Source organism: Eleutherodactylus coqui, chromosome 1, assembly GCF_035609145.1.
Source record: "Eleutherodactylus coqui strain aEleCoq1 chromosome 1, aEleCoq1.hap1, whole genome shotgun sequence".
Taxonomy (NCBI): domain Eukaryota; kingdom Metazoa; phylum Chordata; class Amphibia; order Anura; family Eleutherodactylidae; genus Eleutherodactylus; species Eleutherodactylus coqui.
This window is the reverse complement of record NC_089837.1, coordinates 257838122-257854795: the sequence shown is the minus strand read 5'-3', so window position 1 is coordinate 257854795 and position 16674 is coordinate 257838122. Positions and strand designations below refer to the sequence as shown.

Below are 16674 nucleotides of genomic sequence, written 5' to 3'. Positions count from 1 at the left end.
GTCCTGACTCCTGTCAGAGGGCACCTCTCCACTGCGCATGCGCGCGATCCCGGAGCGGCGCGGCTGCTGGAGGAAGAAGACTGCCTGCCGGGAGGCATACTAGCACTTTCTGCTTAGGTTAAGCAGCGCTGCTGATTAGAGCCACCTGATTGGCTCTTCAGCACCACGTGACTGCACAGCGTGCACCAATCAGGTGGCTCTAGTCAGGCTGCTTAACCTAAGCAGAAAGTGCTAATATGCTGCCGGGAGATGACCCCCCGATGTCAACAACAACAGGAGACAAGGTAAGTATAAGATTTTTATGCTTTAGCAGCCATTAACCCATGGGTTCCCTGGGTCCATTAGGCAGACCAGGGAACAATGGCTGCTAAAGCATAAAAAAATTATTCATGTCAGAACCCCTTTAAGGGGTGTAGTTTTTAATATGGGTAATTTGTTTCATTCTGACATCTATGAGCTCTTGCAATCTTGACTTGGTGTAGGAAAACAAAGTGTTCCTCAAAATGTTGATAATTAATGTTAAATTTGTTAAATAACGCCTCCTAAATAGTAAAAAAAAAAAAAAATAAAAAATAAAAAAAAAAAAACACACTAAAAAGTTTTTCAAATATGCATCCAGAATAAAGTAAACAGATGGAAATATATATCGCATCAAAAATTTGTACAGTATGTTTGCACATATTTGAGATATTGCAGTTGAAAAAAAAAAAAAAAAAAAAAAAAATTTTTCAAAATGTTCCAGATTTTGGCGCTTTTAATACATATACACAAAATCGGTCTATTTATACCACCTAAATGAAGTACAATATGTGACAGAAAAAACAATGTCAGAATCACTTGGATATGTAAAACCTTAACGGAGTTATTCTATGTTAAAGAGACATGCCAGATTTTTAAAATTTGGCTTGGTCATTAAGGGCGAGCACCCACTGGCGATTGCGTTTTCCGCGGGGAAAAAACGCAGCGTTTTCGCCGCGTTTCCCGCGATTTTTCCGCGCGTTTTTCGCGGTTTTCCCGTTAATTTCCATTGAGAAAAATAAGGACACATATGCAACTGACAGTTCCTATGTTAAAAACGCAAACGCAACGCAAAAAAAACGCCAGTGGACAGGAACACATGTTATTTCTATGCCTGTGCAGGAAAAACGCAAAACGCAAAACGCAGGTAAAAAAACGCCAGTGGGTGCTCGCCCTAAGGTGCAAACAGTCTTGGTCATTAAGGGGTTAAGATGCTCAAATATTAATTTAATTTGTCCATAACAGAAGACTGCAACTTTGACTCTATGTATGACTGCAACAATGGCTCTACCCTATAGGCAGAGCCATTGAACTCTGCACATATCACTTTAAGGCTGCCTGTCCACGGGCGTTGCGGTATCCAGCGGCGGATCTCTGCTGCCAGAGCCGCTCCCCAGGAGCAGGAGCCTGCAGACGGATCTCCACGGTCAGCCTATCTGACACATAGGCTGACCACGGAGAATCGCGGCAATTTGCAGCATGCTGTGATTTGCTGCCTGCAAGCAGAGAATCCCTATGATTCTCCGCTCGTGGACAAGAGGGCTGCGTTTTCCATAGCAACACTATGGAAAGCATGCATTGCGTTCCCCGTGGCCGGTATCACCGTGGGGAATGCAATTCGAACCCGACTGTGGACAAGCAACACAAGTTTTTTTCTTCTTCTCATACCTGCTAAAGTCACCACATTGCCAATCTGGATACTTTTCTTTACCAAGTATTTCATCTAGTTGTATTAAGCCGCACGATGTCCCAGGACCTACTGCCACTGATATTACCCCCCAGTAGAAGTAGGATTATTTCCATGAGGGATCCTTAGTACATTTCTGCATATTCAACTTTTTAGTGTTTCATTATTTCCCTAGTCCTCCCTTTTATTTCCCTTAGATGTGATTTCTGTTCTTTTGCAGTCACTCGACAAAATGTAAAAGTATGTAGGGATTAAAAAAAAAAAAAAAAAAAATCTGAAAAATATTTTGCAACGACTTTACACTTTCTAACTGCCCAAGATGATAAAAAATATATCATAAAAGTAGTGAAAACATCACAAAATAAACATTCCATGTTATTTAAGATAGTGTGGGGTGGGCTAGGGGGGGCTAATTGCCTTTATTGCACAGCAGTATTTTATTAAGAAGGCTTAAACATCCTGAAGCACCTCTCTATCACACGAAGCAGCAAGAAGCAGAAGAGACTGTGACAACGGCTCCTCTGCACCGCCAAGTAGTTAGCAGCCGGCTTTAGACTACTGTCATTATAAAAGCAAGATGACACTGTTCTCTAATCCAGCCAAAGCTGATAAGTACCATCAACCTGTCACTTCCTACACTTCAAAATTCTTCCATCTCAGCTTCAAAGAGTTTTTACATTTCGATTTCTTTTGCTGGCAGCCTCTCATTCTCCCACGGTGCTCTAATGCAGCATTTGCACACCAGGGTGACTCCCCACCTGAATAGCAGGTCATCCCCTGCTCACTGAGCTCATCTGTGGCCCATGTGCTAGGCAATTTAGATCCAATCAGCCCTTATTTAGCTCAAGAGTAATGAGCAGCATAGTGACACAGAGTTAAGCCTGACCCTCAGGACACTGCTCATCAAGCAGTAAAACTGTGACAAAATCATTCATCTTCTACCCGCTGGCAAGAAATAATACTCACATTCTCTGTATTACTTTTCAAGATACAAAAAAAAATGCTCCTGAATTTTCATGATGTGAGACATTAATTTGCAGAGAGCTGAATTCCCTTAAACCCCCTACCGCTATCTGCTCACCAGGGGAAATAGGCCTTAGGAGACTGAAATGGAATAAAGAAAATTGCTCCAGCTTTCTTTTCATTTTAAATAAGCCCTGCATCTGACATACTGAAAACACGGGGAATATTCCAAAAGAAATTAGAAACCCTTGTAATTTCTAAAGAAAAATATCATAGGTTAAACTTTACATATCAGAAAAAAATCTGTCATGTGTGCCGCACATATTCATAGAAAGCCTTCGCGCACACCCACGCCCCATCATTAACGCTCGTCTGCATCACTTTTGTATTAGATACACTGTTTTCACCTTGAGAAAATACAAATATACTGCCAAATTTTGGCTGGGATTTTGAGCACTAAGGCCGCCGTCACACGGACACTTTTTCCAGTGTTTAAGTCCGCTTCCACATGGGCAATTTTGACGCAATGCGACAGTGCAACAAATCACATGTATGTAAGGCCTCCTTCACACGGGCGACAAAGTCGCGCAATTTTGTATCAATGCTACAAAATCGCATGTATGTGAAGCCATGCTTTCCTATGGGTTCCTTCACACATGCGATGTTTTGTTGCATGCAACAACCCGACAAATAAACCTCACTGGTCCGGCGATTTGGCGGCACACGAGGTTTTGCAGCCCGTTTCCCTATGGAGCCTTCCTTTCTGTTGCATTGCACGAAAATCGCGATTTTCGCACAGTGCTATGCAACTTTAACGGTAGCCCTGGCTGACAGCCAATCACAGCCAGGGCTCAAAGAATAGCTGTGATTGAACCAATCACAGCCAGTGCTCGATGAATGGCTAAGAGTCAGCAAATCGCAGCCATCCCTTCCAGAAGGCGGGAATTTTTCAATCCCCGGCCAGAAGATTAACCCTCTCCAATCCACTGTCTGACGTCTAAAGACATTATGATTTAAGGCTGTACAGCTCCGATGTCGGAGGACGCCCGTCAGGGTTCTCTTACTGCATATTGCCAGCCTCTCTGCTGTTGGAGCCTATTCAACATGTCACCTCATGCAGTACTGGCTCTAGCCAGCATATAGCGCCATTGTATAACAGCAGAAAAAGAGTAAGCCCCATGGGAAAACCAGAATACAAATTGGATTGGAAAGGGTTAAGAGAAGCAGTGCCGGGACCCAGGGAGAAGCTGCAGCAGCACCCCAGACAGTGCACGAGAGGTGATGCATACTTTTTTTTTTCTTCAGCTACAGCTTTTTTTCAGGGTAGGACTTATAAAATCGCAGTATTGCTGTGGGAAGACGCAGCAATATCGCACGGACCAGCAATGCGTTTTTCTCGCGGCGATGCAGTGTCGCCCGTGTGAAGAAGGCCTAAAGCGCATGCTTTCCTATGGGTTCTTCCACACAAGTGATATTTTGTAGCCTGCAATATTGCGAGAATACAAAATCATAGCATGCTCTATACAGCCGCAATTTTTTTGCAACCCATGTTTCCCTATGAAGTCTCTGAATGGCTGAGTTGCGTGCTCTGTTACTAATCAGACGCAGAGCTTCCTGCGGTTTGTTTATGCAGCTAGGGCTCATTTTTGGCGTGAGACTTATATTTCAAGCCCCTACCCCCCAAAAATCCTCACACGTGGTGCTACAAATTCACGCCACTTTGTAGCAAAACAGAAATGCAATATCGCCATAAGAAAACGATGCGACATCACTGCGATTTTTTTTTGCAGCGATATCTTGTCGCCCGTGTGAAAGCGGCCTAATGCTGCGTTTTCAGTGCAGCGCTAAACATTGTCAAACGCTACCATTGAATTCAATGGGGCTTCTCAGACATCCGCTAAAACGTAGCGTTTTTCAAGCACGGTGTTCTATTTTCATGCATTTCTACTTTTTAAAGCACAATGCTTTGCCCATTGAAAAGGAACAGGGGTGAGTTTTCAGCGCTGCTGAAAACACGGTGGAGTGTGGTTACAACGTTTTTGACGGCGTTTTTCAGTTCTGGCATTATCAGCTTGCTTGGCTGCATTTATAAGGCCACTCACACACGGACGGTTTTTCCTACGGTAATCGCAGTATAACGCTCCCACTGATTTCAATGGAGCCTCAACGACATGTGCTTGAATACGGCGCTTTCCAGCGCCACGATTTCGGAGTGCTGCCTGTTCTATTTTTTGCATTTAGCACGCCTCATCAATGATGGTCTGTGCAGAAGCCGCTGTCAGAGGCAGGAACACTGCCTCTAAAAACTAAAGTAAAATCGCGGCAAAGGCCATGTGTGAGAATGACCTAACTGTGCTGAAAACGCAGTGAAAAACGCATTTCAACGCAGCTAAAAACGCTGCCTTTTTTAACACAGCATTTACTCCAAGCACATGCGAGAGGCCTACGGCTACCTACACCGCCAAGCAAGATGTTGGGCCAAGAAACTCTGCTCGCCATCGCGCTCACCAACGTGCGTTTTCCACAAGCACGCGGGCGGTTATCTGTCAATAAATGCCTTCCATCACTTCAGTAAATCTGCAATCCTCCGATGTAGCTTTCAGCCATGTTGGAGGATAGACAAGTCTTTCCCATTGTTTTCAGTGGGAAACCCTGCATCGTACATACCTGCATATCGCATAGCGTGCAATCTCATTTACTGTCCCATTGACAACAATGGGCAATGCGTTCCAAGGAACACACAGAGTATGCCGTGATTTTTTCCCGCATCGTGTCACTCATGCATAAGAGTCCATTCAAAAGAATGGGGTTTATATTTGTGCGTGACTTGTGCGTCTCACAATTTTCTCAGCTGTGTGAAGGGGGCCTTATGCAGTCAGTTCTAATAGCGCTGAATTGTGAGCATACAGTTTCAGGACAGCTATAGAAAGGGATATGTAGAGCTGTGCACCTGCCATTATACTGAGACAAAGAGATTTCATTTTTTATGGGGAAAAAGGTCACTTTTTAATATAAAGCTCACCTTTTTGTGCATAATTTCCAGCACGATGAGTGCAGCCAGCAATATAAACAATTAAACTTTTCACGCTTCCTGCCATAATCCTGAGGTGTATACAAGTACGATTATACACTAGAAACGCACTACAGCTCATTAATTTCAATCCACCACCCAAATCAGTGATTTTCGGAAATGAACAAAAGAAGCTAGTTAGTTATGAATGTGGATTTATTGAGGCAGATAAACACGGTGATCACTGCTGGAAAGTGGATACTTTAAGGAAACCACGGCTCAATTCAGTTGTAAGCAAGGTGTGTGCGCACAAAGGTGTATTTGAGGTGTATTGCAATTAATGAGATGTAGTATATTTATATACGGCTGTATTGTGCCAGAGAAGTTTAGAAATTCTGCAGATATTTCATGAAAAAAATACATATGAATTAAAAAATAAATACTTTACAAGGGATTCTGTCAGCAGTTCTGTTGACAGGCCAAATTAGGGGGCAGGGGAGGTTATACTTTTCTGACAGAGTTAGAAAAAAGTTTGATGCTGCTGGAAGTGCTCTGGAGGCAGGACTTCTCACTCAAGCAAGGCTAGCGGCCAGTTTAATCCCCTCTCCTACCCCTATCTGGGCGGTCAGCTAACAGAATCCCTTCAGAAGTAGAAACCTGCGCACAAGTTCCCAGACTTAGCAAAAGGGTTGCCAACTGCCTGTAAATTCAGTCCATGAAAATCAGATATTTTTTTCAGTTTGCAGAAATTTGTTTAATGTGTCTAGGTTTTTTTTCTGGAAGCTGGACAAACTCTTAAAGGTTATTATGATTGCAGTCATTTTACAGTTCACAGCAAATGCTAGTAACGTGTTCATACGAGGATTCTGAGTTATAGACATATTACACAGTCTTAACAATGTAGTATGGTCATGGATTGTACAAATATTAGCATGTCGGGTAGAGTAGGAAGACACTTACTGTAGCCCTTAATTTCCTCCATGCTGGCAAACAGCCAAATTAATTAAAAAGGGAACTTTAAAAAGTGTGGTGGTTTTCACACCAAATGATATAAAGCGGAAAAAACGGATCCGTTTTTGTCCCCTTTGATTTTAATGGGGGTTTAAAAAATGGAAAGGTTTCTATTTGCTTTCATTCCGTCATATTTCTGTCCCCCCAAAAAACCCTGAAACGTAAAGGGGTTGTCCCGCGGCAGCAAGTGGGGTTAAGCACTTCTGTATGGCCATATTAATGCACTTTGTAATATACATCGTGCATTAAATATTGGCCATACAGAAGTTATACACTTACCCCCTCCGGTGTTGGCGTCCCCGTCTCCATGGCGCCGACCGAAGCCTTTTTCTCCTTCCCTTAGACACGCTTGCAGTCTGCTCTTCTGTTCTGTTGAATGGGGCCGCTCCTGCGTGCTCGCGCCGCACAGGTCTTCTGCGCATTCAACAGAACAGAAGAGGAGACTGCGCAAGCGTGTCTAATCAAGGGAAAAGGTGGCTTCGGTCGGCGCCATGGAGACGGGGATGCCAACACCGAAGGGGGTAAGTGTATAACTTCTGTATGGCCAATATTTAATGCACGATGTATATTACAAAGTGCATTTATATGGCCATACAGAAGTGCTTAACCGCTTGCTTTCGCAGGACAACCCCTTTAAGACTTTGGACTGTGCCCTTTTTGCATCCAAAAAAATGAAACAGAATAATATTAAATGTAAGCATTTCAGTTTGCTTTCCGTTTATATGAAACCCCATGGAGATCAATGGGGAGGATAAAGATCTGTTTTTTCAGTTTCCCTCCTCCAAAAATGAAAGTCTGACTGAAGAGGACACTTGCTAGTCCTCTGATTTGAGCAACCTCAGCACCGGTTCAAGCAAGCAGTTTCGGCAGCGTAAGGCTGGTTTCACACGGGGCATAAATCACGCGGAATGACCGCACAGAAATACCGCAAGATTTCAGCAGCAGAAATGCAGCTTCAAAGCTTGCTCCATTCGTCGTGGGCTTTGAAGCGGATTTACTGCCTGCATTCCGCTGCGGCCATCTATCCCCATAGAGAGAAGAGAGGCAACAGTGGAGCCGGTGATATAATTTACATGTTGTGGCTTTAAATTTCACGCAGCATGTCAGTTGCATCGCGGCTTGGCCGCAACGGCTTCTCTGCAGTGGGTGGACGAGATTTTCGCAAATTTCGTCTACCTTGCTGCTTTATCCCGGGATAAAAATTGCTGGGGGAATTTCCACCCCGTGTGAACCCAGCCTTAGAGGGGTGTGATCACTGGACTGTATTAACAGGGGACAGGAGAGAAAACAATGAACAATGGAGATTTAATAAACACTGGTGAAAAGGAAAAGTAGAGAGGTTGTCCACAGCAGCCAATCAGAGCTAATTTTTCAGAAGCCTTTTTAAAAGAAGAGGCTAAAGACAATTGGTTGCTATGCAGAATTCTCCTAGTTTTCCTTGGAGTCAGTTTTGATAAATCTCCTGAATTTGGGCAGTATGTATACTTAGTTTTTGTTATCAGAGTATTCGATGTTAATTACCACACAGAGTAGACACACACATGTAAGCAGCATTTAAAACGGAGTTTGTGTGGTGAAAGTTTTAAATATAGACTTACCTGAGTCTCGCAATGGCCGTTTGCAGTAAACGGATAACCGCGCTTAACTCCGACTCCCGGCATGCTGGCAGTAGCATACTGAAGCCATCATTCAGTAGTTTCTCTTCTGAAAGATCTAGACGACAGCTTGTCTCAAAAACCTCTTCGACGCCATCTACATAGGTGGAAAGCAGGTTCCAATGTGTATGCTTCTGGCCATAGTCCCCTTTAGAAACCAAGAACTCTTTGGCAGTTTCACGAAAACGGTGTGAGATTTTTTCAGCCAAAACACTAATATCCATGTTTTTCTCCACATAAATAAGTATAAATGCAAAATTCCCTCTCCACACTAGAGTCTGCTGAGCTGAACTAAGATGGGAAGGAACTAGGAAATTTAAAAGGTCCAAAATGCGACTTGTGACATCTTCAGTCTCTGCTAAAGTAGCCAGTAACAGAAAAAGTGTAAAAAAGTTCTGCAAACCAACTTCTGTGAGCTCCTGCATTTTCCTTTGATGGAACTTGGAGTAGATTCTGTATGAGAGAACAGTTATGTGATTAATATTTTTGTAGTCAAAAATATCCCTTAAATTGGTAAAACAAGCCACTTTTATATGCAAGAGCAAAACCACTCACAGCAATACAGCAGTGACCTAAAATGTAATTTAACGAAAAAGCACTGAACACCTTTCATAGGCTGTAGATATAAACTCTAGATACGGCGTTTCCATCTGCATCAGTAAGAAATACAGAAATAGATAAAAGGGAGCAGTGATTCACTCTAAACTGCTGTGTTTTATCAAGGAAAGCCAAGAACCAATTAGACTGAGTTACAAACATTATAGGGAGAGCAATATTAACCAAGCAGGTACTCCAAGGATAAAAGGATACAGACCTTCCTTTAATTTGCTTCCAAGGATGTGCACCAACACTACATTTGGCTTTTTTCATTAGACGGGCCATAATCCGCAAGAAAATGAGGTAGCTGTTATCAGACGTGTACAAGTCAGGACTCTGTTCATCGGCACAACAGTTTTTCACGACTTCCAGCATAGAAAGTGGTGTTTTACTGACACTTGCCAGGGATTTTAATCCAAGCCAGGAGATATTAAATAAACAGTTCTAAAACACAGAAAGCAGAAATATAACATAGTAAATTTGAGAAAAAAACAAAAAAAGACAAGTTTAGCCATAACAGTTTTTGAGGTGTCCAACACGTGAGACTAATTAGTGATCTAGAAATATCTGTAATAGTTAAATGGTAGTTTCAAAAGGTGTATTCTTTTCAAGAAAATCATGCTTCTATAAACCTACAATACGCGCAACCAATCTCACTCTCATGCATATAGTGGAGTGTTACCGCATAACCAAGTTTCACTCCGGATTAGGGCGCAGGGATTTCCAGATCCTCGGTTACGTGGTAACACGTTACTAACACTTCTTTCAGTATAAGGAACAGGGTCTGGGTCACCACAGAGCACTCATTAAAGAGATCTCCTAATTCCTTTCCCCTCTGTGATATACACGCACATCATAGAGGTGTGGGATGCGTCTGAAGCGGGTTTGGGAGCATAATGCACCAGTACCAGGCCGAAGTATATTTGGCAGGGTTGCCAGCGGTTTGAAACCACTAGGGCCACAATCATGCTGTTTGACAGCTTACATGCATGGCCAATCCGGATTGTAGCAATTAAGCTTTCAGCCAAAAAGGGGGAGGGTGGTTGTATCTCCTCCTCCAAATCACCATCTGCCCCTGTGATGCAATCACAGGGGTAGCCCTGACCTAGGGAAGGCTCTGATGTATGAAACCATATTGAGCTCTGCTGACTATAGCCTTAAAGGGGTTGTCTCACGAAAGCAAGTGGGTCTATGCACTTCTGTATGGCCATATTAATGCACTTTGTAATATACATCGTGCATTAAATATGAGCCATACAGAAGTTATTCACTTACCTGCTCTGTTGCTAGCGTCCCCGTTGCCATGGTTCCGTCTAACTTCGGTGTCTTCTTGCTTTTTTAGACGCGCTTGCGCAGATGGATCTTCTCCCTTCGGCTGGTCTTGGAAGCATCGGCGTTTTGGCTCCGCCCCCTTGTACGCGTCATCGCGTAGCTCCGCCCCATGATGTGTGCCGGTTCCAGCCTCCTGATTGGCTGGAATCGGCACGTGACGGGGGCGGAGCTACGCGATGACGCGTACAAGGGGGCGGAGCCAAAACGCCGATGCTTCCAAGACCAGCCGAAGGGAGAAGAGCCATCTGCGCAAGCGCGTCTAAAAAAGCAAGAAGACACCGAAGTTAGACGGAACCATGGCAACGGGGACGCTAGCAACGGAGCAGGTAAGTGAATAACTTCTGTATGGCTCATATTTAATGCACGATGTATATTACAAAGTGCATTAATATGGCCATACAGAAGTGTATAGACCCACTTGCTTTCGTGAGACAACCCCTTTAAGTCTTTTAATTTTGACTACGTGAATCTCTTTTTCCCCCCATTTTTGTCACAAAATAATCTAAACAGAGAAATAGAAACAGACGGTATCGCCACGTCCACATAGGCCCAAACAATGAGGCCACTCTCATACATGCGCTTTTTAGCACGGCACGACACCCCCATTGATTTCAATGGGGCCTCGCAGATCTGCACTCGAACGCGGCGTTTAACACCCCGATTTTAAGGCACAGTCTGCTCTATTTTGGAGTGTTTTCACACTTTCTAAATGCGCCACATCACACATCAGCGTTAAAAAACACTGTGGAACACAGTGCAAAAACGGCGATAAAAATGGTGGTAAAACGCTGTGTGTAAGAGTGGCCCGAGTTCTAAGAATCGTGTTTATCTCACACAGTGAAAGCTGTAAGAAAGCATCATGCTGGATTTGCATTTTTTTTGGTCACTGCATCTCCTAATAAAAATTGAACGACTATGATGTACAAGCATGTGGTCAAGTGTACAGTAAGGGGAGGTGGGAGTGGGAGGGAATAAATTGGGGCTATAGCTGTGAGCTGGAGGCTGCCCAGAAAGGGACTACAGGTCTCTTACTAGGTGTCACCTGAGGTCCTTCTAGCATAAATACAGGTGTGCAGAGAGGAGGAAAACAGCTATTCGTTCGCGCACTCAGACGACCCATCCCCTACACATGCAGGCTGTACAGAAAATGCTGCTGTGGCTGGCCTATTGCAAACTGGGAGAGTTTGCTGTGAACAGAAGTCCTGACCCTGTAGCACGCAAATGAAATCCAGCCCTCTGATCGCTGCATGTGCTAGGCCCAAGAAGCCGGGGAAAAAAGTACAAGTGCTGGCCCGCTAGAAGTGTGATTGAAACGCCAAGGAGAACTGCAGTGTATGGGAGAGAACAAGTGCCTCCCAGAACACTTAACAGTCCCAACGTCATCTTTATCCTGTTCTCTTCGGCTGCCTGGGGTCACCAGCAGGGCCACAGTTTCAGGGGCTTTCACTTAAGTCGTGAGAGATCGCTGGAATTGTGGGGGGAGCAGGCAGAATAGGCAGGTGACCCCATGCCTGGTAGGAAGCAAAGTAGTTAGCACTGCTCTGTTCCACTTTGTCTTCTTGGAGGAGGGCGTAACAGTAGATCTCATGCAGGACTGTATGTCCTCCGCACTTGGAGGCAATCAGGGACGTTAGATCAACCCCGATTCCCACCTAGTAGGGATAAAGACAGAGGACCTGCAGAGCAGGAGGTCCGCCTCCTAGGGACACCAAGTTAAAACGGATTTAGCTCAGTGCATCTAGGAGGGGTAAAGCTGGTAGGAGGGACTCTTAACTTAGTGCCCACCCCTTAGTTGCAGGGGCTGTACCCAAAGGTCTTTCTGTGTCCCTCAACGACACAGACAAAAACTAGCTGCAAAATCCCAGGTGCATTGGCGAACACTTTACCGCAACACTAAAAAGAAAAACACATTTTAAATGACAATAGCCCAAAAGCAACCATAGATCGTTTGTTAGCAATTGCTACATAAAAGAGCTGGGGCAATGTTGCCAAAGTATTTTGACATAAAACCACACAAATATAGTTCATACAATATCCTATTTTGTTACATTTTTATACTGCATTTAATACTTCTCACCAAATTTTTGCTGTAATACTCCCACAGTATAGTGGCTACTGTTAGATTTGGCTCCCAGATGTCGCATAAGGACAAACAGCATTGTAGATGCATCCGAAGTTGGTCCTCTAGAATTCCATGCTTTAAAAATAATTAAAAAAATTAAATATTACAACTTAATCCAAATCTGAGAGCTTTTAACATAGTTCTGAACAACTGCACATAAATATACAGTAGGGCCAAGTAGTAGACAACAACATACCTGCGTATCACTAGATTTCTTCAAAAGGTCTTCCACAAACTTCCAATTTGATGTTTTGTCAACCTGAAATATGCAAAAAATATTTGATAAAAATAACTGAACATTGTCTCTTATTTACTGTCAATTAACCCCTTATAAACCGTCCATACGTCTTTACGGCGCTAATTTATTCTGTAGCACTATCAAAAGACGGCACTGCATTAGAAGCCTGGCTGGGGAAGTGGTTGCTTGGCTGTTGCATGAAAGCTGGGCACTTGCTCTAACATCAGTGTTTAACCTTTTATACGCCCTGGCATGTAAAAGGCTTGCAGAGGGAGGGGCCCCCGCAATGTGATTGCTAAGGCGCCCCGGAGGCTTGGATATAGCCTCTGGGTGAGCTCATAGGCTTTCTAATGCACTTCTATACTACTGTATAGAGCATTAAAAGAGTGCTAAAAAAGCTGATATTCAAGATCCCAAGTGGGAAAAAAAGAAATAAACAAAAAAGAAAAAAAAAAAAGTGTAAAAGTGTAAAAACTCAAGCTTTTCGCTTTTACTATGTGAAAAAAAAAGCGAAAAAAAAAAACAAAGAAAAAATCACAAGCTGTATCGCTGCATTCATAATGCCCCAGAGGAAAAAAGTTAGTACGATATTAGTACAAATTTTTGCCCCTCAAAAAAAAACAAAAAAAAAACAGAACTGAAAGTGCTCAAAACGTCACATGGATCAACAAAAGGATACTATTAAAAAGTAAAACTTATTTCGCCAAAAAAAAAAACAAACAAAAAAAAACCTTTTACAAAATCATTGAAAAAAAAAAAACCAGTATGGGGTCTTGGAACAAAAAAAAAAAAAAAAGAAAACTATATTAATTTGGTATACAGTAATTGCACTGCAGAATTAAAATAAAAATTATGCCAGAATTTTGCCTCTAGGAAAAAAAAAATGGACTAAAAAGCATATCAAAAAGTGTTCCCAAGAATTGGATGAGAGAATCGCAGCATGTTCTAATTTGTGCGGAAAAACGCACGATCGGCTTCCATTGCAGTCAATGAAAGCCGGCTGGCCCGCGATACTGCACGCTGTGGGTACAGTGGAAGTATTGAGGGAATCCGTGTCATGCGCTTATCATATGGAGCTTTTTATTGTAAGTATTAATACAGCCCATTTAAGGCATACATCATGTACAGAGGACTGGAAATGAAGGAGGCAACGGGAAGGCATGGAGACACCATCTTGTGTAGGCTCTAACTGCAGTTAACAGATGTGTATAAGTTTCCACAGTTATTAATTAATTGACTGCTGCCAATTCTAGTGGAAGCTGAAACGGAGCCGAAAGCTATCGACGGAGAGAGAGGAAATTTCAGTTCCCAATACTGTACCATTTTCATTCCTGGTAAATAAACTACTGTATATACTCGAGGATAAGCCGACCAGAATATAATCCGAGGCACCTAAGTTTACCACAAAAAAACTGGGAAAACTTAGTGACTCGAGTATTAGCCTAGGGTGGAAAATGCAGCAGCTACTGGTACTGCATACGCGGGAATATTCCCCGCGGGGAGTCCCCTTGTCACTGAACACTGTGACAGCACTGTAAGTGTTCAGTGACAAGGACTCCCCGCGGGGAGTAAAGAATCCTATTCCACAGCTGTACGAATAAGTATCCAGCACAGAGTTGTGGTGCCATCAGCGCCAAAACTTCAGAGAGCTGGGGGGGTCTTTCAATTGTCGACCTAGTTGTACGTCAACTTCCACAGAAAAAACCTGACTGTCAATATCGCCTGCACAGTCCCGCTGTGAAGGAAGCGGGTCGATTACAGATGCCAACGAGGAAAACAACTTTTCTCGTCTGTTATCATTGGGGGACACAGCTCTGACCTTGGGTATAGCTTCTGCCACTAGGAGGCGACACTAAGCACAAAAGTGTTAACTCCTCCCACTAGCTATACCCCTCCTGCAAGCAGCATGCTAGCTCAGTTTTTAGCTTAGTGTCTAGGAGGAAGGACTGTCTCTCCTGCTGAGACTATTTTTTATTTATTTTTATCAGTTTTTTTCTCCGAAAGGCCAGGGCATAACGAGGAGGCAGGACTCTCCCCGTTAACCCACCGAGGGCGGCAAACAGAGGTGATATGCAGCCCTCTGTTGTCTGCCGGGCCCCCTCTGAAGAAAAGGAGGCACACTCGGCCACCAAACTGAGTGTGACCCGCCAGCCATAGAGCTCCCCTTATTCATGGTCCGGCATCCACTGCCCCACCAAAGGCAGGCGATGATGGGGAGAAGCTCTGCTGGAGCCCGGGAGCCACCCTACCTCAGGAAGGAGGTAAGTATATGGATTTGTTTTGTTATTGCCACCCAATGTGCGTTGCGCTGCTTGCTATGCCGCCTGCTGCGCTACTTGTTTCCCGTTGCGCTGCTTGTTAGCTGCGCTGCTAGTTATGCCGCCTGCTGCGCTGTTACAGGGCGGCTGCGGCTTATGCACCCGCAGCACCGATGTTTATGCTGCGCCCGCGGCTGTTTGGTGGGCGCCCGCGGCTGTTTGGTCAGCACCCGCGGCTTATATGCCGCGGCGGTATGGTGGGCGGCTTTTTTTAAACTTGGCGCGGTTGTGGCTGCGACTGATGTGCTGCCGGCTGCCCGCTTCCAGGACGGCTGCGGCCTATGCACTTCCGGCCGGACTCGGCCGCGGCTGGTGTGTTGCCGGTCACCCGCGGCCATTTTGTTGGGGCCGCCCGTGGCTACTTGTTGGGTGGCCGCGGCTGATGTGCCACTGGCCGCCCGTACTGTCCCCTCCGCGGCTGCTGTGCTGCCGGCGGCTACTTGTTCAGCGGCCGCCCCCGCGATGTCTCCCCCCGCGGCTGCTGTGCCGCCGGTCGCCCGCGGCTGCTGGCACGGCCCCCCCCGCGGCTTGCGCTGACGGCCGCCCGCGACTGAGGTTGCCGCGGACCCGGCGCGTGCCTGCTGCTCGTTTCGTGCAGGGGCTCCTCGCGCCGTCGGCCGGGCATGCAGACGCCAACGGGCGTTTGATTTTTCCCGCCAAGCGGGCGTTGTGGAATTTTGCCGCCTAGCGAGCGTTGTGGAATTTTCCCACCGAGCGGGCGCCTGGATTTTCCCGCCGAGCGGGCGCCTGGATTTCCCGCCAAGTGGGCGACTACCCTGTGGCACCCCGCGTCCCTCTTTCCGTAGCGCCACCCGGTGTACGCATAGCCGGTTTGCCGGACCAACTCTCAGTGTCGGCGCAGGGACATTTTAAAACCGCCTCCAAAGCGGCCACGCTCTCGGTGCCACGCGCAGCAGAACAGGCCACGCGATTTTTGGAGGTTGTGCACCAGCATCGCCCCCTACAGCAGCGTTGGTCACATGTTTCCTGCGTGGGTTGCCGCCGGTCAGGATGGGTGGTGGATAACCGTGTCGCACGGCCACCATTGCCTTGCTGCTGAACAGATTGTGTAGCTCGCGACGTTCGGGCGTTTGATTGCCATAGGCTGGCATATAATGCTACTGTGCAACCCGCTTTGCCCGCAGGCAGCAGCTGACCACTCCTTACGCAATCCTCTCAGCGAAACGGAGGTCACCGGGACCCCTTCCGTACTACACACAGACTATCGGTGGCTCCCTGGTCGCTGATAGCGCCCCTATTACCCCTTCCATAACAGAAGGAGTACCGCACAGCTACCCATAACTGCTCCGGACCGGGTTGAGCGTTGCCTGACGGAAGCTCCCCCATTGCCCCCCTGCAGCCAGCAGTACCGCGGTGTCTAATTCCAGGATGACACGCGGACAGGGCAGCCAGAGCCATATGCCAGGTGTGCTCTCGCTACAGCTCTATATATACACTGACAACAGTGTGCGAACTCTTGTCAGCATTACGCTGGGCTCGCTGACTGGATTCATCGTTCCCCATGTCGGCTCCGCACCGGGTTGAGCCTTACATGTCGGCAGCTCCCCTGTGGTTCCCCCCGCAGTCACATGTACCATAGTGTCCGCGTCCAGGAGGACATGCTGGCGGGGCGGCCAGAGCCACATACCAAGTGCGCCCGCGCTGTAGTTCGAGATTAAGCAGAGAGAATCTCGTCTTACAGATAACAGTATGCGATCTCTTG

At 45.7% G+C, this 16674-nt stretch overlaps 1 protein-coding gene across 2 annotated transcripts in view; it reads right to left on the bottom strand.

Moving 5' to 3' along the window:
* The window catches only part of MMS22L (MMS22 like, DNA repair protein), a 92933-nt gene that overhangs the window by 40271 nt on the left and 35988 nt on the right, over positions 1-16674 (bottom strand). For both annotated transcript variants that reach the window (XM_066608191.1, XM_066608200.1), the window contains exons 10-13: positions 12592-12654; positions 12351-12470; positions 9159-9385; positions 8288-8797 (exon numbers count right to left, since the gene is read on the bottom strand). In XM_066608191.1, the coding sequence (XP_066464288.1) occupies positions 8288-8797; positions 9159-9385; positions 12351-12470; positions 12592-12654 (920 nt within the window). The remainder of the gene's footprint in view (positions 1-8287; positions 8798-9158; positions 9386-12350; positions 12471-12591; positions 12655-16674) is intronic.